Raw genomic sequence first — 22,786 nt, forward strand, 5'->3', positions numbered from 1 at the left:
ATGGAATAACCGCTTCGAGTGGTACGTGTAAAAATCCTTTTAAAAAAATGTTTATAAGAACTTGTGACGTCAACGGAGTGTCACCAACTCATCGCGGCCAAAGGCGGTTCATTAAGTTTTGGAAGACCCAATGTGGTTCCTGCCAATGCGCATGTCGCGTTCTAAATTTATCGTCTTATGTCTCGTGGTAGGTGTCCGTTTGTCGTCTTATGTGTCAAAGGGTTACTAATGTCTTCCATTTTACTACATTTCGAGGTAAGTCGATTTAACTGTAGTCTTTACCGATCTCTTTCTATTTTTACGCTCTTTTTTCTGTCACCGCCAACGAATCACGTGCTTTGTTATAACTTTTTTTTAAACGCAAACGTGATGCCGTCATTTACACTCGATGGGCTTCTATATAGGAAACTGCGACAGTTGTGTGTGTGTTCGTGATGTCATTCTTAATTATGTTTGAATGTCGGCCCGATTTTACCCAATTCGATTAGTTTTACCAAACGGTGATTGAATTATTATGCGAGTTTTACTGTGGAGAGTCCGACTTATCCCGATAAAAATCCCTATAGGACGATCGGATGTGATTACTTTTCTACGTAGTAATAACATTTGTTACGTCCTTGGAAGATTTGTTTCCTGTTTGATACATATTTCGGCATCTATATTAAACGTTAAAGTTTTAAAAGCGGTAGTTATATTGATAACAGTTATGGAATAGATAAAAATTCGCCGATACTTGACCCAGTTTTTTCGGAGATTCTTTGCGTTTTATATAACCTAACGTATCATAACTTTCGAATTTATCTTTTAAATCACGTATTAAAAAGTGTAGAATTTTATTTTATAACTTATCAGTAATCGGTTAAGTAAATATTTTTAATTAATTTAAATAAAATATATGGCTTATGGCGAATGCGAAAGTGAAAGTATGAAGATTAAGATCGGAAATATTTTTATAATATCAAATTTCGGTGTGAAAAATGTAACTTTTTACAGTAGCACGGTAATAAAGAAGTTAACTGCTTTATTAGTATAAACATTAGCTCTATATATCAATCATTTAACAACCGAAACTACAAAAGAACGGGCCTGGCTATATTAATTAATGAGCTTCGCAAAATGGGCGTTAATAATTTAATGTTGTAATAAATACGCACTGTACGCACGATTTTTAGAATACAGTCGACCCTCTATAACGCTGTTGATAATTCCGCTTTATATGAATTCCGTGTTGTACGAGTCACTTAAATTTTACAAATACGTGAGCCGTTCACAGCCCGGCACACGTATTTATAAAATCTAAGTGACTCGTACAACACGGAATTCATATAAAACGGAATTATCAACAGTGTTATAGGGGGTCGACTGTAATTAATTCCAATTGGCTAGTTAATATTCTATACTCATATGCACTTCGTAACATTACTGGATGTACTAGTTCTTTTGAAACTTACGGTAATTATCATTCGATCTTGAATAAAATCTATATATATTTTTTTTTATTGATGCTCTAATAGATTTTTAATAATTACTTCCCGCAAAACTATGTTAACCTTTGGTATTTTAATATTAAAATATTTCGAGCAAACGTAATTAAAATCGCCCCTTCTTAAGATCCGATAATGATAAGTATCCTAAACTGGAAATCAATACTGTGTTAACCTATATAAATAATTTTTTTTTAATGTATTTCTGTCAGTTGCGGATTTAAAAACTTGACACGCTGATCTTAATTTTCTTTCTTTTGCGTCAGGATTTTTCCTCTTCAAAAACGTAATTAGATCCGGTTAATGATCAGTAATTGCATATTTATTTCTAATAATCTTGAATCTTTTTGTAAGTAAATGTACAACACGACGTTTATTTTTAGAATGTAAAAAGCATCTTGAAGCATTAAAGATAGATTTTTCTCATTTTATTTATGATTATGTTGCTTTGTTACAGATTTTTTGAATTGTCTTCTCAACCTCTGGTTCCTATCCCAACGCGTCGATGCTGCTATCGGAAGAATGGACGCTTTATCATCCACGAAAAGCGAGAATGTTCATCTGGTGTCGTTCTCGACCAACTGTGATCAAACATCTTCCAAAAAAACACTCGTACCTCTAACGATAACTGTCAATGGTAGGATATCTCCGTGGCTACCCGAAATTCCTCCTAACAACGAGAAAAATGTCAAATTGGTCGGCTTCTCACTCAATAATAGTTTGAAGAGAGATGCTAGAAGTATGGATGATAAAAAAGCCAAATTAGAAGAAGAAAGGCGTGAAAGAATCGCCAAGTTAATGCAAGAGACTCAAGAATGGTTCTCTCAAATGCGTCAAGAGAATCAGAAGTGGAGGAGGGGAGTCAGCGATTCCAGTCCCATAGATGCTACTAGACTACTGAAAGAAGCTCAAGATAGATTTTCGGCCGGAGACGACGATTTATTTACCAAATTCGTTCGCGAAAACCAGGAGAGATTCGCCGAATTATTGGAAGAAAATGGTCACATTTTTACAAATTTTCCTCGACCCTCCAGCATGTACTTTTATCCGGGAAAGAGTGGCAGGGATTCAGGTAATAGTTTCGACACGTCGGAACTAACCCAGAACGAAGTACGAACTCTGAACTGTACCCAAAGTTTCAGCACGCGCCAATCTTCGTATAGTCATAACGTGCAAAATATTTTTAACCACGGAATGCCGACAGTCAAAGGCTGCAAAACTAACACCTTCGATGACAGTTGTGCCAAAATGGATCACAACGATTCTCCCGATATTAATTTATCGTCACCTACCAAGGTACAATTTAGGAGTAATAAATCGCAAGGTGCTTATCACATGACTTCCTCTAGAAGTGTGTTTGAATATTGTGGAAGGACTAACACATACAGGTAAGTCTCTTTCAATTACTTATGTTTTATAAACATATGCTAAGATGCTATTAAAACCTTTACATGGGGTAAAAGAACACAAATTTAATATTAGTCAATGATGACAAAGTTGTAAAATAAATCAATTTCCCCATTGTTATTAAATAAATCAATTTCCCATTGTTCTGTAACAATATTGATGAAACAATCTTGCAATTTGGATAGAAAAAAATTAATACAACTATTGAATGTTTTGAAATTTAATTAAAGTGCACTTTAAAATATGTTACTTTAAGTTTAACTTTTATCTATCTGGAGAAGTGTTTTTAGTTTAGCAGACTATAGCAAATTTTGTAGCTGTTCTAGCAAATTTTAGAAAATCTCTTTCAATTTGAGATCAAGCAGACATGTATTAATAAAGAATTTCTTTAGAATTCTTGTGTATTTGAAAATAAGAGTTAAATTCTTTCTTTCATAACTATTAGCGATTGAATAACAGAATTGTCAGTTTGAAGGTATGTTTACGCTGGTGTCTAAAATTAAAGTCCGAAAGATATTTTTGAAGATAATTTTCTACTTCCTGTTAGGTAATTTAATGCTAACTAAATATTCAAAAACTTTGATAATCCCAGTGAATAATTTGATGTAAATTTGACAAACTATTTTGACCAATATTTGTTGAATTTACATTAAATTATTTACTGGAATTATCAAAATTTTGAGTACTTTCTTATAGTTATTGATCCAGTTATGTGAACAAGTAAATTTCAAGTAGAATATGCTGTATGCAAAGATCATAAAGATAATATATATTTTATTACAACAAAAAACTGTATACAGTTTTCATATACTGGGTCATATCTTCAGAACTTTCAAATTTGAGGTTTGATATTTTAATATAAAATCATTTCATGCCGACTATGTTGATCTCTTATTGGATATATGACTGGTAACAGCAAGACATACCCTTAACCACATCATTTATAATCTGTTAGTTTAAGGAATCCCATTCCTCGATGAGGACCATTCTTAATTTATGAAGCATTCTGAGTGAGGATGATAAATTGCAACATGCTTTACCAGTTAGTCCCAAGCTCTATTGACCAGTCTATCCTACAAATATCTTTGTTTTCTAGGAGCTTGTTAACAACTTAAACCTTGAGAGATTGAACATTATTGTCCATTACAAGAAAATGAGGGTCTACAGCTTCCTCAGAAAGCCTGATATAGAACAACAAGATCTGTACAGCATTCATATTGCCTCTTGAATGCATAGAGGGGCGTACAGCCATTTACCATAATGCCATATTATGGTGACTAGAATCAGCCTGTAAACAGAATCTTGACTAATCTTTAATTAATTAAAGAGAACACAGATTCAGTCATCTTGACCAGTGGTGTAGCAAACATAACTGGCGCCCGGGGAACGACACTTTATTGGCACTCCCTTCCAGAAACACATATAGTTTGTCTTGGAGACCATTTGGGCACCTCTCTGCGAGTGATGCCCGGTGCATGATACATCCCCTTGCCACGCCACTGATCTTGACTGCAAGAATGATAATGTCTACTAAAATTCAAACAATCTTTACTGTGAGAGGAGGTATACAAATCACAGATCTCTTGCCATAAAGGCCAGCATTATAAAGCCTACAATATATGATTTGCCATGATGCATTTATTCATTACAAGTATAATGTAAGTTTCTTAGAGAAGTGTTTTATGATTAAAGCTAAATAATGGCCTTCACTTGGCATTGTGCTCCTTAGACAACCTTGGCCAGGTCTTTTTGAATGACCACCCGACTCATTTAACTGCAGCCGTGAAACTATTCTAGGATGGATATTAAATTTCCTTGTGGTTTGGGCTTCAGATTGTTCAGCTTCAAGTCGTTCTATAGTTTTCCATTAAATTGAGTTGTGCGCTCATGTGTAAAGCATAGAGCATATTTGCATGCAATGGAAAATTTCTTGCATTCTCAGGAATGCTCATCACATTGACCAGGTTTATGTAGACAACTTAACTTGCTATTTGTTGATTTTTGCTTTTCGATATGTCTCTCAAGTGAATTTGGATATGCAATACAAATATTATATTTTATTCAGTAGTTTTCATGAAATACAAAAATTATAATTCAGACTTTAATTTTGGATATCAATATATTTGAAATCTAAAAATATAGGTATGAATTATCATCTACAAAAAATCTGCTTCTTTGCTAATAGTTATATATTTTAAAAACAGATTAAAATTAAATACAGTAGTAAGATTATAACAAAGAATACAAAAAATGGCAAATTGTGAAGACATTTTTTGTATTCATTATAATTTTACTACATAGATTACCATCAGCCATTTTTAATAAGATTCAATTATTTTTTCAAATCAAACTATGTAACTTTTTATTTATTTAATTAAACTCTTACACAAGCAAAAAAAATAATTGGTTGTAGTTTTTCAATTACAATCATTTCACCCAATTAAAATTTTAAAAAATTTTATTATTAAATAGCATACATAAATTTATAAAATAAATAAAGAAGACTTTTTTAAAGTTGTAATTCGGTACTAATAAATTTCTAGACACCGATAGAAACATTTACTTTTTATCCTGGTCTATAGAAAGCTCAAGGTTAACATGTGTTGAAGTTTCTGTAAACTTGTTTCATTATTACTTTCATAATCTTTGTTATCGTATAATTATGTAATTCAATTTTTTGTTTTTTTTTTTTATTAGAATTAGCCGAATATCCAAAACTTAGCGTAACTTATTTTAAAAATTTTAAATTGAATTAAATTATTAATATATTTTGCATGACGTTTACTTTTTAGAATTATAATTATAATCATTATTAGAACAATAAATGAAACAATAAATTTATATTAAATCTAGTTGATTATCTATTCATTCAAACATATGTTTATTCTAAAAGTAACTATGATTGCATTTGCAACAACTTTGCCAAGTAAATGTACTTTTGCTGTTTTTGAATCGATTCCAATATTTTAAGCATTTTTCTTTCCAATTATAAGATTAAGTTTATTAAAAGTGTATTATATAAGTTTTATTCAGTCCATAAATAAGTTAAAAGTAAGAAAATTAAATGAAATTTCATTACGAATATAATGTATGTCTTCGTAATTTAAGAAATGTTTCTTAAGCTTTTAATATTACAATTTCGGACATTATAACTTTCACAAATATTATGACATATATTTAAATATATATATAAATAATTTAATCTTTAGAAAGCATTTAATTTGAAAATTTTTAGGTTTACTTTAAAAATATCATTTAAATAATTCAGATCTTAATTCTGTTGAACTTAAGAAATATTTATATTAAATTCAGAGAATACTGTCTTGACGATATTTATATTAAATGTAACAAAAAAGCACTTGACTACATGTCTTATGGTTAAGATGTTTTGAGTCAAATACTTTCGTTAGATAAAATTAGATAAATTTTTAGATTATAATGTTTGCGAAAGTATATTTTTAGTAAAACCTGAAGATTGTAGAGTTAAACATTTTATGAGATATTGATGTTTAAAGTATATATTTTCTATAATTTTTATATAAACTCTAAAAATATTTAAATATCTTACAAAAAAACTAACATTAAACTTTTAATTGAAAACATATGGTATTATCTAGTTATAAAGTTTATAACTTTATAAAGAAATTGTTTACTAAAAATATTTGAAATTATAATTTAAAATGTTATTGATTGAGATAATGAATTTCATTATAGTTGACAACAAATTAAGAGAAGGGAGATTTAATTTGCTGAAAAATGAGTTATTTTCTCTGTATTAAAAGTGAAATAGAGTAAGAAAATCAATTGATGTTTCGGCTATAAACACAGGAAAGTACATCGTAAAACACTATACATTAAAGAGAAAACATGCAAATAATTTTATTCAATCACTGACTAAGCTTTTATTGATTGTAGAAATGCTTTTATTTTGTTAATTAAAGACACCATAAAAGATAAACGTTCATTCAAAATATTACATTAATTGTGTAGATGACTAATATTCTCTAAACATTCATTTACCACATAAATTCCTTTTTATTTTAGCTTTTTGTATTTAAGTTATCTGAAATAAAATCTAAAAAGAAGCTATTTTTCAAACCTTATAAGTTTTTTCAATTGCTTTCTATCCTAAATTATTTGCTATCATCAGTCTTCAAAGATTAAAAATAAGCATTTTTAATCCTTTAAGTACTATATTCTTATTCAATTTATCATAACTACATACATTGTTTATTTTAAACATGCTTATATTTGATAAAATATAATACTAGGAAGTATTCAAAGGCATTTTAAAGTAATCTCATTTTTATTTATATTGTATAATACATTAAATCATTCTAATCATAGAAAATTAAGATTGATGAATGTTAATTTACAAGACTGAATTCTTAATTTAATTTTTTCTGAAAAGAATAACTTTTTTCATTATGAAAAAAAAAAAAAAATGAATATTTCTTTAAGTATTTTAATAATGATTCCTATTGATTGACTCTAATATTCCTAACCTAGTTGCAATATCAGTAGTGATAATCATGCAAAATGAATTGATCAAATATATTAATCTAATTTTTCATTCATTGTTTATCATATATAATTATTACTATTAATTATTCTGATATATAACATGAATTCATTACTATTTAATAAAGTTTTTATATTTAATAATTCAGATTCAGTTCAGTCAGAACTTATTCGAACATGATTCAAATCATGTTTTACAAGTTGTCATATTGTGACATAATTACCATCGATCACTTTATTGCAGTAAAAAATTTTAATTTATTAGAACTACATAAAAATACTGTAATACATTACAACTACACAGTAATAAAAAGTTGTTGGTATTATATTTACATAAACAGAATTAGATATTGAATAAATAGAATTTTTTTTTGAGAGAAATATTTATCTGACAAAGACCATCTGTATAAATCAAGATCTTTCTTTCCATTTTTTCTCTCTATATATTTTAGTTTGTCTTTGTGTTTTAATTTGCAAAATCAGAATCAAAAATTTATTCAATAATCTTCGTATCCTTATAAAACATCAATACCGTATTTACTCGCATATGAGGTTTTTATTAATTTATCACAGTTTCAAATTCCTAGGTTGTCCTAGACATATGAGCGAAAGATTTTTTACGTTTTTGCAAATAATTTTTGTGAATCGTGTATTCACATTTTTTACCGGATGCTCACTCTCTTATATTTAAAAACATAAGTATTTTATCTGGGTCGTTTGAATCGAATCATTCTTGTATATTGTCGGAGTAAAGATGAATAGCAATACGAAAAGCAAAGCTTTTGAATTGAATTCCAGATTGAAATTCCAAGATCATACAAGAGTTCGATATAAGTTTTAATCCATTCCCACGTGAAAACAGATGATTATTTGGAAATCAGAATTCGGAGAAATTCATAAGTGTAATCGACAGAGAGTGGATGACTGTTAAGAACTGGCAGAAAAGGTTCCCGATTGTATAGCTTTACATGAACAAATTATGTTGTCGATTTTACAAGATTTTTCCTTAAAGTTTAAAATGCCAGTAATTTTTGTGGGACAATGTGCATATTTATGTTCATTTGATATTTTACTTCTGATTAAATGAAATAAAATTATAATTGTATTAATAAATCTAATTTTCTTTATTTTAATCTTTAAAGTCGCACTTTGTCCTATATGCAAGATCGTCTTATATGCGAGTAAATATGGTAATTTCTTGTTGGATAAAATAATTGTGAGCTAATTAAAATGATGCCCTTTTTTGGCACATTATTTTAAAATAAAAACTCACCAAAAACTTACCAAATTCCTAGTGTGAAATTGAAATTTTGCACATGAAAATTATTTTCACCCATAAAAGAATGATTTTGTAAATGTCAATTTTCTATCACATGCTATAAAAACCAATGGATAATTAAGAGTTTAGTTTATTTAAACAAGTTTTATATTATCATGGAAAAAATATGATACAGGAAGTTGAAAACAGTTTGTTTTTAAAATACTGATTTAAAATATTAAACAGTTGAAGTATATCTAATTTTATAGATTAAATACTTAATAATTTTAATTGTAATTTAATGTATTAATAATAATAATTTAAAAATAATTCGAAGACTGACATTTTTGGATCGGTGTGGAGTATATAATTATATCATCATTTCAGTGTTAAATATCTAAGAAATTGCAAGAATTTAACTAAAAGGAGTTTTACATTTAATTTGAAAGAATTATTTGAGTGATCATTTGATTATTCAAATATTAATTATGGGTTCATTTGATTGATTTTTGTATTCCTTCACTAAAGAAAGTATTATTAATATTTCATTCAGAATTCTCTAAAAATTGATTTTATGATAGAAATTAAATTAGATAAGTTTAAAGCATATAATTATCTGATTTTATGATGATCTATTAGATCTTTTCTTGAAAAAATAGTTTAAATCAAGCCAAAATATATTTAATTTAGTATATTTTCAATGCATTACATTCTCATCAGACACATTAAGATGATACTGCATAACCATACAATATTTATATTACACAAAATTATGTATTTATATCTAATTTTTGATGTTGATAAAATATAATGTAAACATTTGTACAGAATTAAATTTATACTTAAATTAGGAGTTATTATTTTGAACAAATCAACTATTGATTTTTGACACACAGTTAAATTTGATTTTATGATATGAAGTGCTACTAATTTAATTATAGTTTATTCATACATAAAAATATGTTTTTTATAAAATATTTAAATTTTATACTTGCTAAAATACAGTATTTGTTTGTTTAAATATTTAAACAAAAACAAATAAAATGAATAATTTAAAATGATGGAATTGAATTAGTAATTTTAATACAAATATATTAAAATTCTTATTTGAATATAACCTAGTAAAGGATGTGAGAATATAAACAATGGATAAGTACTTGAATTTTGATTAAAATCACAAATTAGATTGTTGACCTCAACTGTAATCATCATTTATCTACCTGCTATGCTATATGGAAATTACCAAACTTCAAAACAATATGTAAATTGTACGTTTAGTTTGACCTGTATGCATATTATGAGGTCACTGGCTTCAATAAATAGTAGCAGTTACATTTAGTTAATAGTATCAGCCTATATTACTGTCATGATAGTGAATTAGAGAAAACTATTTGGCAAGGATTTTCAGTTATTTACAATGAATTCTTTTAATCAGATGAAAATGTTTATATGTCTTTATACCCATTAAAAATAATAATAAAATTGTTAGAAAATACACAGCAAAATTTATTTATAAAATACAGTACTTATTAATAAGAATTGGAATTCATATTGGAAATAACAAAATTTAAGAAATTTTTGTTTGATTGGTAGATTCAGCAGTGAACAAGTTACACAATCTTATGAGCAAGGATATGAAAGTATTTCTGAGAGTGAAGATGAAGAAGAAGAATCAGATGCCATTAGTACAATTGGAGAAGCCAGTGAATTTGATGAAAGTAGTATGCAAGATGTTGATGCAAGAAGTGATTCAGGCTGCATGTTAGCTTTAGAGGTAATTACTTTGTTTATATTAAGAGAATTTTTTGTCATATTGTAAAATACACATTAAAAAAAATATATATTATATGTTAATATTTTGACATTAATATCTTTTTAGTATGAAACAAAAAAGAATAAAATTGATAAAGTTCAACAAACTCTACATAAAATAGCAACAGAAATTCTAACAACAGAAAGAACCTATGTTAATATTCTCCATCTTCTTGATCAAGTATTTGCCTTCAGAGTAGATCAAGAAAACAGAGCTCATCCAATGTTTTCCCAGGAAATAGTTTCACAGATGTTTTCAAATTTAAAATCAATATATAAATTACATCATGATTTTTTATTACCACAATTAGAAGAAAGGATGCAAAAATGGTAAGACTGTAATATTTTTATATACAGTAGTTGAATAAGAAATAAATAAATTACTTATTTAGGGAAACAGAACAACGGATAGGAGATGTAATGAAAAATTTTGCACCATTTTTGAAAATGTATACAGAATATGTAAAAAATTATGACAATGCTATGAACTTAATTAACATATGGTACCATAAACAACCGTTATTTGCTCAAATTATGGATGATATTCATGCAAGTATTTTTTTGTATTCTAATATTTAATCTCATCTTTTGATTATATAATACTACAACTCTTTTAAAATTATAATTTTATTCAATTACAGACAATGGAAGAATGTGGAAATCTCACATTACATCACCACATGTTGACTCCGGTTCAGAGAGTTCCTCGATATCAACTTTTGCTCAAAGGTTATTATTATTGCTTTTTCTAAATGTAATTTGAACATGTAACTTTTTTGTTCGTATTAAGACTCCGTAATTTTCATTTTTAAATTATATGAAACAAAAGTTATTTTATTAATTTTTAGTATTACATAAAATTAGGATTATTAATCTAAAAAAACTTTTTAAAACTATTTTTAATTTCTAGATTACTTAAAAAAACTACCAGAAGATTCTATAGACAGGCCAGATACAGAAAGTAAGTTTACGAATAAATTTTAATGAAGATATATTATAATCTAATTCTTATTTTTAAAAAATTTAAATTGTTTAGAGGCTTTAGAACTTGTTTCTACAGCAGCAAACCATGCAAACGAAGCTATGAAAAAAATTGTATGTATATTTTGAATGAATTGAACAATGACTTATAAAAATATCTAACTTTAGTAACTTTCTTCTTCAGGATAAATTTAAAAAACTTCTAGAAATTCAAGATATGATTGGTGGCGTTATAGATTTGGTGAGTCCCAGTCGGGAATTATTGAAAGAAGGAAAAATTATAAAGATTTCTGCTCGAAGTGGAGATCATCAAGAAAGACATCTGTTTTTGGTATAATATCTAACAAATTTGAATTAAAATTCTGCTGAAATATTCTCAATAAGTTATCTCTAATTGTATTTCAGTTCAATGACATGTTGTTATTATGCAGTCAGAGGCTGATTGCAAATAGAGTTGTTTCAGGACCACTTTTTCGCATCAGAGCAAGACTGGATGTGGATGGTCTAACAGTACTTGAAGGAGATAATTTAGAAACTGCAAACACATTTTACATAAGAAATACTGGCCGTTCCATAGAGTTATATACACAGTAAGTCTTAAAATAATTAATAACACTAAAACATATATTCCATCTAACCAGTTTTAAGTAGCAGTATTTTAAAATAACGTTTAAGCTTTGGAATTTAGATATTAATTTGAAACTAGTTATTTAAAAAAAATGATGGGAGTAGAAAGATGTGCTTTGATGTAGTTTTCTATATGAAACTGTATGAAAAAGAGAAATACTGAATTATATTTAATTTATTTGCAAATCATATGTTATATTTGGAGGGATAAGTTACCCTTGTTTGTATTAAAATGCTAAAATTTATTTTTAAAATGTTAACAAAAAGATAATAAACCTATAAGTAATGGCTTTTATGAAAACTAATTTATTCAAAGATCATTTTAATTATTAATCTAAACTTTAAAATACATAAAATTTAGATTATTTCATGTAAATTATTTTTTAAGAAAACTTTTCTTAAATTTATAGTAGTAACTTTCTCCAATTTTTAACTGTTTGATACTCTAACTTATATTACTGTTAAATAATTCTCATGCTATTTATAAATACAGTAATATTCTTGTGTGTGTTCTATTATAAATGAATAGAATTTAATGCATGTAATTTTCTCAATTTATTGCTTTGTCATAATCATAACAGAGCATTTAAAATGAATATGGTTACCTGTATCAATAAAAATTTCTGAAATCCTCACTACTAGACAACCGATCTAAACTAATTTTTCCAAAATTAAGGATTAGCTCTCTTCAATACAGCTCAAATGTGGTTTTTAAACTTATAGGATGTAACAAATGTATTTACTGGAAAGAGAAAATAAATATCATTTTTATAGTATGATAACTCAAAAATCTTTGGGAGTGGAGAATGAAGGAAGCAAGAAAAAGCTAAATGGATAGCAAGGAGAGTAGATTATAGCTTGTAGATAAATGTTAAACCTGTAATCTACTAGTTCTGAGAACTAAATTTTCGCTACAGTTGATCAGTAAATATTCTCTTGCTAAGACATGAAATCTTTTAAAGAATATAATTTACATCAATAACCGAAAAGGTCCTAGTTATATTTAGTGTTATAAGTACTATATTAGAACAAACATTAGTATTAATAATATCTTAAATCTTCATATCAATTATTAAGTATAAAAATTTTATTTAATTGGAATAAAGTGCACATAAAATAGAAATTTATTAAGAACTCACATTGTCATAATTGTTAATATCCAACATTAATGTTGATATTATAAAAAAAATTTTTAATTAGTATAATAACATTGTAAAGATTTGTAATGCTTGCAGCAAGTTTTGAATTCATTAAAAGCATCATAATATAGACAAGACTTCTGTATGAACAAAGAAAAATAGATTTAAACAAAATACTTATGACAAGTGCAGGATTCAGCTTAATTGTACCAATTAAATTTTATAGGCTTTTTTTATTTTGATTAATAAATATGCATAATTTTTATCTGTATATTAAACTCTGTGATAAAAAAAAATATTTCCAATTTATAGAACTCTTGAAGAGAAACAAGAATGGATGCAGGTAACCAAAACTCTTAAAATGTTCAAGATTATTCTTTTTAGAACAATATAAAGTAATATTTTAAAATCTAATTAGCTATTAGCAAAAGCAGTAAATGATTTAGCAACTAAGAAAAGTTCTTTGCGAGTTGGAAAATACGATTTAAGGGTTAGTATGAAAACCATTGTTCATACCATATTATGAAAAGATATAAATCCATTTAAAGTATTAAACTGCTACAACTAAAAATTTTGTAGTCTCCAGATAGTCTAGAACTTGGAAAACGGGCTCCAACATATGCTAAATCTGATGGCATTGGTCATTGTATGTGTTGTGGCACTGCCTTTAGCACTTTTGCATTCAAAAGAAAGCATCACTGCCGAGCCTGTGGCATTGTAAGTATCCAGTTTGTCTATCTATTAACATTTGAATGCTGCTTGCAAAATCTTAAAAAAAATTTATTTATAGCTTGCTTGTATGAAGTGTCTTCCTCAGAAGGTTCCATTGTCATATGACGATAACAAGCAGGGACGAGTTTGTGGTCAGTGTCATGAGATTATCTCAAAACAATTGGATGAAAAGCTTGATCTCCAAGAAGAAGTAGAAAATCACATCCATCAGAAAGGAGTCTTAGAAGTAACTATAATAACTATATGCTTGGTACAGCTTGATATAATTGCTCAAATGTGTAAGTTTTCAAAAAATTTTTAGGTTCATCCTTCTGATCCATCAGTAATCAGTGGCTATTTGCAACTAAAAGCACGCAGTCGAACATGGATTCCACGATGGTTTTCTTTACATGATGATTTTGTATTATATTCTTTTCGGTCTCATGAAGTTAGTTTTATATACTAAATTGTAAAATGTGTATTAGGTCCTATATTTTTAATTTAATTAAAAATCATTTCAGGATGATCGTGCTTTAACATCCATGCCAGTTCCCGGTTATACAGTCTCTCTACCTGAAAAGGGTGACAATGTGGATGGTCGAGAGAATGTTTTTAAATTATTCCATAAGAAAAAAGTTTATTATTTTCAAGCAGCTAACAATATCCAACTACAAAAGTAAGTATAAAATTACTTAAGATTTCTTGATAAAATTTTTAATTCTTTCAAAAATTTTTTCTAGGTGGATTACTGCTTTAGAAAAAGCATCAAGAGCTGAAAATGCAAGCTGACAGCCATAAGCTCTTAATTTTTTTGTTGTACAGTCATATTTTATTTTCAAAAGCAAAAGCTGCCTAGTCAATGATTATTTCATTTGATCAATTTTTAATATGGAAACATTTATCATTGAAATAATCTTGTGTTATATACTTCATTAATGAAGTATATAACACAAGAATAAGAAAATGATAAGAGTAAAAAGACCAAAACACTATTAGCATGTATCCATATTTTAAATTGGTAAGAAATGGTCCTGTTATCAAATGATGACTGTGTCCATTGCTTGTATATGTTTGTATTATATTGAAGTATTTGTACAAAGCCTTTTTAAGGCAATAATTTTTCATTATGTAAAGAAAATGATCAAAACTTAGCATCAGATTATGAATAAGTTGTACGAATAAAAATAAATAACATTCTAGGATTTACAAACTGTTTTATTTATAGTGCACAGTTAAACAAAAAGTGAACATTGGCAGCAATATTTATACAGGTATAAAATTTTTACAATATTTTCAATGAAAAATATATCACAAAAGAACAACATATTCATTGTGATGATTTATAAATTGCCATTGTAATATTTTCTGTATTTTTTATCAGAATTTGCCTGAAATAAAATTCAAAAAATTAACTTTCTCATATAAATAATATATAATTATGCATTCAAAGTTTATATTATGTAGTTTAATTTTAGCAGCAATATTGTTGTTAAAAAAAACTAAACTAATGTTATAATTTTTGTCTAATAAATACAATTCCTAAAAATTTGTTACTCGATTAGAATAATGACTAAAGAATAACTACAAACAAATTAACTAAAATGAAAGTTACCAGCATTAAAACTATTAAAAATAATTTTAATGCACAAATAAGTTGTGCATTTATTTAATCAGCAGTCAAAGGATCAAATTTGTCTGTATTTGAAATTTGTGTTTCTTATTTAAGAGTATCATTCACTTTTATAAAATACTGAATATTAGTTTTATTTCTTAATCAAACACATGGAATCTTACTTTTTGCCATTAAATACTTTCAAGAATACTTCAGAAAAATGTCAATTCAAAAATAATTTCAATTTTACTTAGTGCATTTTTTTATAAGTAAAAGAAATACATAAAATAACATCAAGTACTAGTGAGTCTGAACATTCATATACAGGATGATAAAAATAATGCATTCAATATTTGGAGGAAAGGTTTTTACTCAGTATGATGTGCACTTAGAAATGATTGAGTTTTCAATCTATGTACATACTATAATATATGGTGGATGAGTTTTTATTACTCAGTATAAATACTGAATGCCTTAACATCCTGTATATAAAATTTAATCAAGTCAACACATCAAACTAAATGACAGTAGATGATGAAGTGTCATTCTTTAGCATTTAATGAAATTGTTTAACTAATATAATTACTTAATTTTTGCTTTGCAAACAAGATATCTTTTAAATTTATTATTTTTGCTTTAAGCAATAAAAATGAAAACAATGTAAGAAGTATTATAATATTAATTTAGAGTTTATTTCATTAAATTTACTTTTTTATTTTTAGAGTGGAAATCAGATTCTCTACCTTCAGAATAACAATATGTTTTCTTCAAGGAATTGAAGTGCTCTTATTTTAATTTAAATTTTATATATTTGTTTAATAGAATAGATGCATAATTGAAGTCTTGTATATTGTCTGTACTATATTTAATTTTTTAAGATTGACACTAATGAAACATCCTTTATGAAAATTTTATTGTAATCAATCAAAAACAATTATTAATTATTTCAGTTAATCTATTTCAGCAATATTCATAAAATACTATATTCTGCAGAAAATTTGTCAGGATTCTACAAGTATATTTATGATAATGTTTTGTTTGAAAAAATTTAATTTTTAATTTATTGATTTTAGAAAGTCAATATTTAATTTTTGCACTTCATTTTCATAAATCTCATATTAAAATTGATAACAGAATGTTTCACTAGATTTAATTAAGTTTGATGACCAATAATCTTTCTTCACATTAAATTTCTGTACCTTTGTCACTATCTTTTCTTAAATTATTATTACAGTGCACTAATTATTTTTCCATTAATAATATTTTTTATGCCAACACTTTTCTTGAAACTTTTATTCTTATATATTTAAAACAAAACTGACTAAAACATAGTAAAAATAATCTTCATAATTGACTAATTTAATTAATATTTTCAGTTTCTTACAAACTTGAAAATATTCAATTTATTACTAAATTTTCAAAACTCTTATAAGATTATTTTTGAAAGTTTTAATATTAAAAATTCATAATTTCTGTTGATTGATTAAAAGAATTAATTCAATAGAACTATTAAAAATTACTAAATAAAATATTTTTCAATTAATATACTAATAAATTATAATTAAAAACTCTCTTAACTAGATAAGTATATCATTTTGTAAAAAATAAAATTAAAAAATCAAATGTGTACCATTGATTAAAAAACAATATCTTACGTCTTTTTTCCATCTAACTGAATTACAGGTGGTTTATTATTAGGTTCTAATGAACTTGCTAATTTTGTTAAAAAGGTGAAAACACCAGCAGATTTTGGTGCTGCTATTCCTTTATCTATGAAAAAATGAAGCATAAATTAAGTTAATTAATTCAAACACACTTTTTCATTAATTCAATTTTATCTTTTTATTACACATTATAATTTTATGACTTTTTAAGAGAAATTTTTTCTATTTATTAATAAGACAATTTCACACTTTACTAGCTTTGANAAAAAAAATAAGTATGAGTGTTTTCTCAGAAAATACTGTACTGTACTTGTATGTATTGTTTACTTGAGAATACAACAGAGAATAAACTGCCCAAATACCCTTAAACAAAGGAAAAGTACATCCTTTATGAAGACATAGAGCCTTTACTACATGAAAATGAAAATTAATGAATACACTGTGTACAGTAATTTACCTGATAAGACAGACCTCAGAAAAATACTTTATGAGGCATAAAGCTGTCTATAATGAAAATGAATTAACTAAGAATTTTTTTGCCCTGTCAGGGTGTGGCTGAATTATCCGGACTGCCAGGTTATCGAGTGCCGAGTTTTCGAGACTCTACTGTACATGCATTTAAAAAGTTGATGTGCTTATTCTCTTTTGTTGTTGTAATTTGGATATATTTTCTTTACCAACTATCAAAGATAAAAGAATATAAATTTTAAAGAATCAGTTGATTGACGAAGTTAATAATTCTCTATTATATATTTTAGTAAAGCAAACAAAATACTGCAAACTGAGCTGGTAGTGACAAGAAAAATTTTAAACAATGGTAATATCAAATAAATTTCATTAACAGGACTTTTCTATATCTTGAATATTTATTGGTTTCATAACCCTTTGGAGTTTTTTCAACAATCTTTATTTTAAACAAAGTTTTCAACCATCATATGTTTTTAACTAGGACATCTGTAACTTTGTTTTATCACAATAGAATTGAGGCAGAGCCAGAGAGTTGATCCTAGAACCTAAACTTTGCAGATGTGATCCTTGCACTTGCCTCTACAGAGGAGAAAATCCAAGAATAAAACAATTGATGTTGATTGCTTTGTTCTTGTGTTTTCTTCATTTTTCATGCTCATTTTCCATTAGGTGCAAAAAAAAAGAAAACATTGCAATGTTTTCTTTTTTTTTGCCTCTAAATTCCATTAGGCTTGCTGAATCATGTCAGGGAGCATGGACATTGTTTTTGAGATTTAGTAGGGTCAAAGTGATAAAGTCATAGACCCCCATTTTTATTGCATTTTTGGATTCCTCATTGCAATTAATGAAAAATGGCAAAGCTTTATCAAAATCAGCTCATTAAATTTTTGGGAATGATTTGAATGCTATAAGCCACAAAGAACACATGCTAACAATTTTAGGATATTGTGCAATGTTGCAATGTCATGAGCACTTGTTCTATGACCTTGTACCTCAAAAATGAACTCATTTTTTAATTATATTTTTGATTCCTCTTCACAATTAATGGAAAATGGTAAAGTTTAATCAAAATTGATCAAATTTTAAGAACAAAAGATTCTGTAAATCATATAGAAAAGGCTTTGCTAATGCTCTGCCTTAATTAAACATTTAACACAAAGTTCAAACTATAAAACACAATATTTTTCTCTTTAAATTATTCCCATAATATATGAGCTTTAGTTAAAAGTTATTTACTTTAGCAAACCATTATTAAATCTTTTAGAAATTCCTGATTTTTCCAAATTTTTCTAGATTTCTAGGCTTTCCAAATGCCACAGTTTCATAAAACACCAGAATAAGAATAAATTATTTTGGCTTTTTAACATTTCATTCAAAACTGTCAGCATAAATAAGAAATATCAGGTCAATCAAAAATTTATTGCTGAAAAACATAAGTGTTTGCAAAAATGCCTGTAGACAACATTAAGATGATAATTTTGAAAAATTTTCAGATGGTAGTTCAAAACAAACTTTCAAAAGACATGCTATGAAACTGTGAATAGAACAGAAACTTAGTACACAGTTTGTGTTCTAAGTCTGTATAAATTTCAAAAAGTTTGAAAAATGTCAAAAAAAGTCAACAGTGAAGATCATCTGTGAAACAGACCGTCAAAAATATGCAAAAGTTTATGGTGGTGGTGGACTGTCTGAGCACACTGTCAGATCTGGAGACTACAACATCAAAGACAAGATGTGATGTGCTCTAGATAATCACAAAGATCAAACAATCATCTGGTAAACTGATTACCAAGAAAGCATAGATCTTGCAGCAGGAATTAGCTTCTGAACTGAGCTTTGTCTGAAACTCTGAAGCAGCTAGCTGGGAATCAAATTCACAAGCAGTAGCTTGTGAATTTGATTCCCACTTTCTATTGGATGCAGTACATCTTGACCAAGCAGAATAAGAATGACTACATTCCCAAATGCTCATCACTGCTGAATTGGTACCATAGCTTCTTTGATTGCCTTAAGACCTGCTACAAAAAGTAGATTTATTATAACTAAGTATCCAAGGTACCTATGTGATGTCCAAAATGTACAACTTCCTAACAAGTCTTTAGAGATTTTAGAGAGGGAAAAAAAGGTGCTGTTTTGCATGTTCCAGGATTTTCAAGGTATCATTCATCATCACTTTATGTTATTTATTCATATTGGTCAATCAGAAAGAAGTTTTGTTTTATCAAGATAATGGCAAACATAATAATAATAAGAAAATCTACCACCTACAGTACTGGGCTGAATGGTTATCATCCACCATATTTTCTGACCTTTCTCAATCAGATTTTTACTTATTTTTTGCAAAATCATCTTGATGGTCAAATGCTGCCTGGACTGAAGCAGCTTAAAAAAAAAAGTGATGGGCAACACTTCACTTTCAGTCATCTTTCTTCAAGCCAAGCATTCAAAAGCTTGGGTAAAAAATTAATCAGGATAGTATTTGCTAGCAATGGCAAATACTATTCTGATTAATTTTTTGTAATAAGTTTGATTAAAATCACCTTTTCTACACCATAATTTTTAGCAACAACTTTTCTGATATTAAACAGTATAGGTAACCCCTGTGTAACACAGGAGTTATGTTCCAAAAAATTGCCGTTATGCGAATCTGTGTTATACGAAACAAAGAACTACTATAAAAAGGGGGATTAGATTCCAAAAATTAAAAAACATGCTATTATATTTTCATAATTAAGATAAATATCTTTATTAAAATTTTCTTAAGTGATACATCTATACTAATATTATAAAGAGGTAATGTTTGTAAGTAAGTTTGTATGCAGCAGGTATTCTCCGAAACTACTCATCCGATTTCAAAAATTCTTTCACCAATATTTAGAATGGAACTTCAGGGTGGACATAGGCTGTATATTATTCCGTTAAACATTCATATAAATTAAAAGATATCATCTAGGTTAAGGCTTTTATGTCCAACAGATAGTGCTACGAGTATGACGCACTAAGTTTGCTTTTCTGTGAAAATGAACTAAAGCAGATCATCATCTATCCATTTATATAACTAAAAATGTAATGTTCGTTTGTTCCTACTGATTCCTTTGAAATTTTGACACAACGCTGCATTCGAATACGCACGTGTTTTTATATAATATACATGTCGAAATTCAACCCCACTGAAGGGAGATGGTTAGGATTAAGGCTTGCAGTATAGAACTCTGCTTCTATTTATACTATTTTAGATGCGAGTTTTTGTGTTTTTGATTGCGTTTTAATAGGGTACATCAACAAAATGTACACTAAGAAGAAATTTTTCGAAAAATTCCCCCTCATGGGGGAAGTGTTATAAATTTATAATAGATACATTTTGAGCCACAACAACGCGTGGCGGGGTCTGCTAGTATTAATATAAATTAAACAATGTTTTCTTTGTCATCACTAAGCACTATTAACTGAGGGCATTTTCTTTTTGGTAAGATATCCTTATCCTCTGAACATTTTTCTGCATTCAGATCCATGCTCTACCTTTTGCAAAAAATATGCTATTTTAGATTGCTTGCTTTTAGTTAAAATATCTTTATAAATTTCCTTATATGGTGCTAAGCACTTATGAAGAATAAAGCAAGTATGGAATAAGGGTAAAACATCTGGCAACACTGAAACAAGTTTCGAGAAGGACCATGTGTATCGACAGAAGACAGGGAAAAGAAAATTTACATACTTAAGTACTAACAGTATTTAGTACTTAAGTATGTGTAACAATTAGTACTTAAGTATGTGAACATTTATTACATTTCATGTTGTATGAGGATTTTATCCAATTCTCAAACCGTGTTAGAGTGAATCTGTGCTATAGAAGTGCTGTGTTATATGGGGTTTACCTGTATATGGATATTTTTATATCATCAACTAAATTATATTTGCAAATATCATTATAAAGTATCCAAATAATCAAAATCACAATAGTAGTTTCTGTAAATATGGTTATTGTTTTATTAATGATGATAAATATGGCATTCTACTTATTATATGTTTAATTCCTTCAATTCCCTAGTAATGAACTCATGGCGAACTTGTAACTAGAATTGTTTCATAAGAAAGTGCTTATGCCAAAATTATTATTGGCTGCTTAGAGAAACTTTCTTCGGAAAAGAATTCTTATTGATGTGTTGATCATTATATAATCATTCTAATAATTTCTACAAAAAGTGTAGAAACACTAACTTTGAACTTCTTATTTTTGAACCAACCATCTCAACACTTGCAGAAGCAGCTTTGCATCTTTTACATTCTATTTTTTCAGACTTCTGTAAATCAAAATTTTCCCATTGCTTTAATGTTCTCTTTAGCATAAATCTTACTTTTTCTAAATTACTCTGCTATTTCTATCTGCTGAAATTTCAACTGTGATTAGGACTTTTTGCAATAACATATATTGCATCTGATTCCATTACTGTAACAACCTGGTTATTGCTCTTATGTATTGTATAATAATGGCTCTCAAAATTATCAATTTGCAGACCACTTGAACTGAATCACAGATTAACTAAGGACTGCTTAGATCCCTTGTCAACTATTTATCCTGTAAATATCATCTTTGATAATGCTAGATTGTTTGTCAAAATATTTTGTCTATTCAAGATTTAATGTGAGAGATATGTTATGTGTGAAAATGTTCTCTCTCTAGCTAGCTAGCTAAGCAGCCTAGAATTGCATTTTTGGAAAAATAACTATTTCAGTCTGCAGAACATCTGGTACATGCTCACAGATCATACTTTGAGAATTACTGTTTTGAAAGATAATCATTGTTAGTATCTTCTATCAAAAATCTACCGTATTTTGACGAGTATAAGTCGCTGCCAAGTATAAGACGCACCCCTATTTTGAGACAAAAAATTTAGAAAAAATCTTTTTTAATGGAATTGTCTAAAGATGCATTTTATTCGTTTTTTTTTATTCAAGAATATGACGGATGGGTGAATCGATGCCTTTATTAAACTGAAATAATCGTCATTTCTTAATGTAAACCAGAGGTCACGTGATGACAGTCGACAGCATATGATGGCGATGACTCGTGTGTTGCTACTCTAATAATCTAGGTACTCTAG

The 22,786-nt window shown here is 27.7% G+C and overlaps 2 protein-coding genes and 1 long non-coding RNA gene across 4 annotated transcripts in view; 1 reads left to right on the forward strand and 2 right to left on the reverse strand.

The window, feature by feature from the left end:
• On the forward strand, positions 1-15,190 carry LOC111640510 (FYVE, RhoGEF and PH domain-containing protein 2-like). Its single transcript, XM_023386526.1, has 17 exons — positions 1-255; positions 1,942-2,872; positions 10,264-10,444; positions 10,550-10,812; positions 10,875-11,031; positions 11,124-11,211; positions 11,393-11,443; positions 11,519-11,577; positions 11,648-11,794; positions 11,869-12,053; positions 13,542-13,572; positions 13,648-13,719; positions 13,809-13,946; positions 14,020-14,187; positions 14,263-14,388; positions 14,462-14,616; positions 14,681-15,190. The coding sequence occupies exons 1-17, from the start codon at positions 210-212 to the stop codon at positions 14,727-14,729; spliced, it is 2,847 nt and encodes a 948-aa protein (XP_023242294.1). The 5' UTR covers positions 1-209; the 3' UTR covers positions 14,730-15,190.
• On the reverse strand, positions 1,886-3,253 carry LOC111640531. Its single transcript, XR_002759286.1, has 2 exons — positions 2,777-3,253; positions 1,886-2,154 (listed from the first exon to the last, which is right to left on the reverse strand). It is a non-coding gene; the product is annotated as an uncharacterized LOC111640531 (long non-coding RNA).
• LOC111640518 (ragulator complex protein LAMTOR5 homolog) overlaps positions 15,138-22,786 on the reverse strand; it is a 20,032-nt gene continuing 12,383 nt past the window's right edge. The window contains exons 3-4 of one of the 2 annotated variants that reach the window (XR_002759284.1): positions 17,183-17,322; positions 15,138-15,328 (exon numbers count right to left, since the gene is read on the reverse strand). Coding sequence is in view for 1 of the 2 variants with exons in the window: in XM_023386539.1 (XP_023242307.1) it covers positions 15,268-15,328; positions 17,208-17,322 (176 nt within the window). In the remaining variant the exon portion in view is untranslated. The remainder of the gene's footprint in view (positions 15,329-17,182; positions 17,323-22,786) is intronic. The other variant, XM_023386539.1, reaches the window with a different exon arrangement.

This window comes from Centruroides sculpturatus, unplaced genomic scaffold (genome assembly GCF_000671375.1).
Source record: "Centruroides sculpturatus isolate CEXI.00-Female unplaced genomic scaffold, Cexi_2.0 scaffold148, whole genome shotgun sequence".
Taxonomy (NCBI): domain Eukaryota; kingdom Metazoa; phylum Arthropoda; class Arachnida; order Scorpiones; family Buthidae; genus Centruroides; species Centruroides sculpturatus.

Bases quoted from the DNA above. Each gene is read 5' to 3' on its own strand.
- LOC111640510 (XM_023386526.1), top strand. From the start codon at position 210: ATGTGTCAAAGGGTTACTAATGTCTTCCATTTTACTACATTTCGAG. The intron at 10,813-10,874 runs GTAAGACTGTAA...TTACTTATTTAG, and splicing joins GAAGAAAGGATGCAAAAATG to GGAAACAGAACAACGGATAG. The intron at 11,212-11,392 runs GTTATTATTATT...TTTAATTTCTAG, and splicing joins ATATCAACTTTTGCTCAAAG to ATTACTTAAAAAAACTACCA.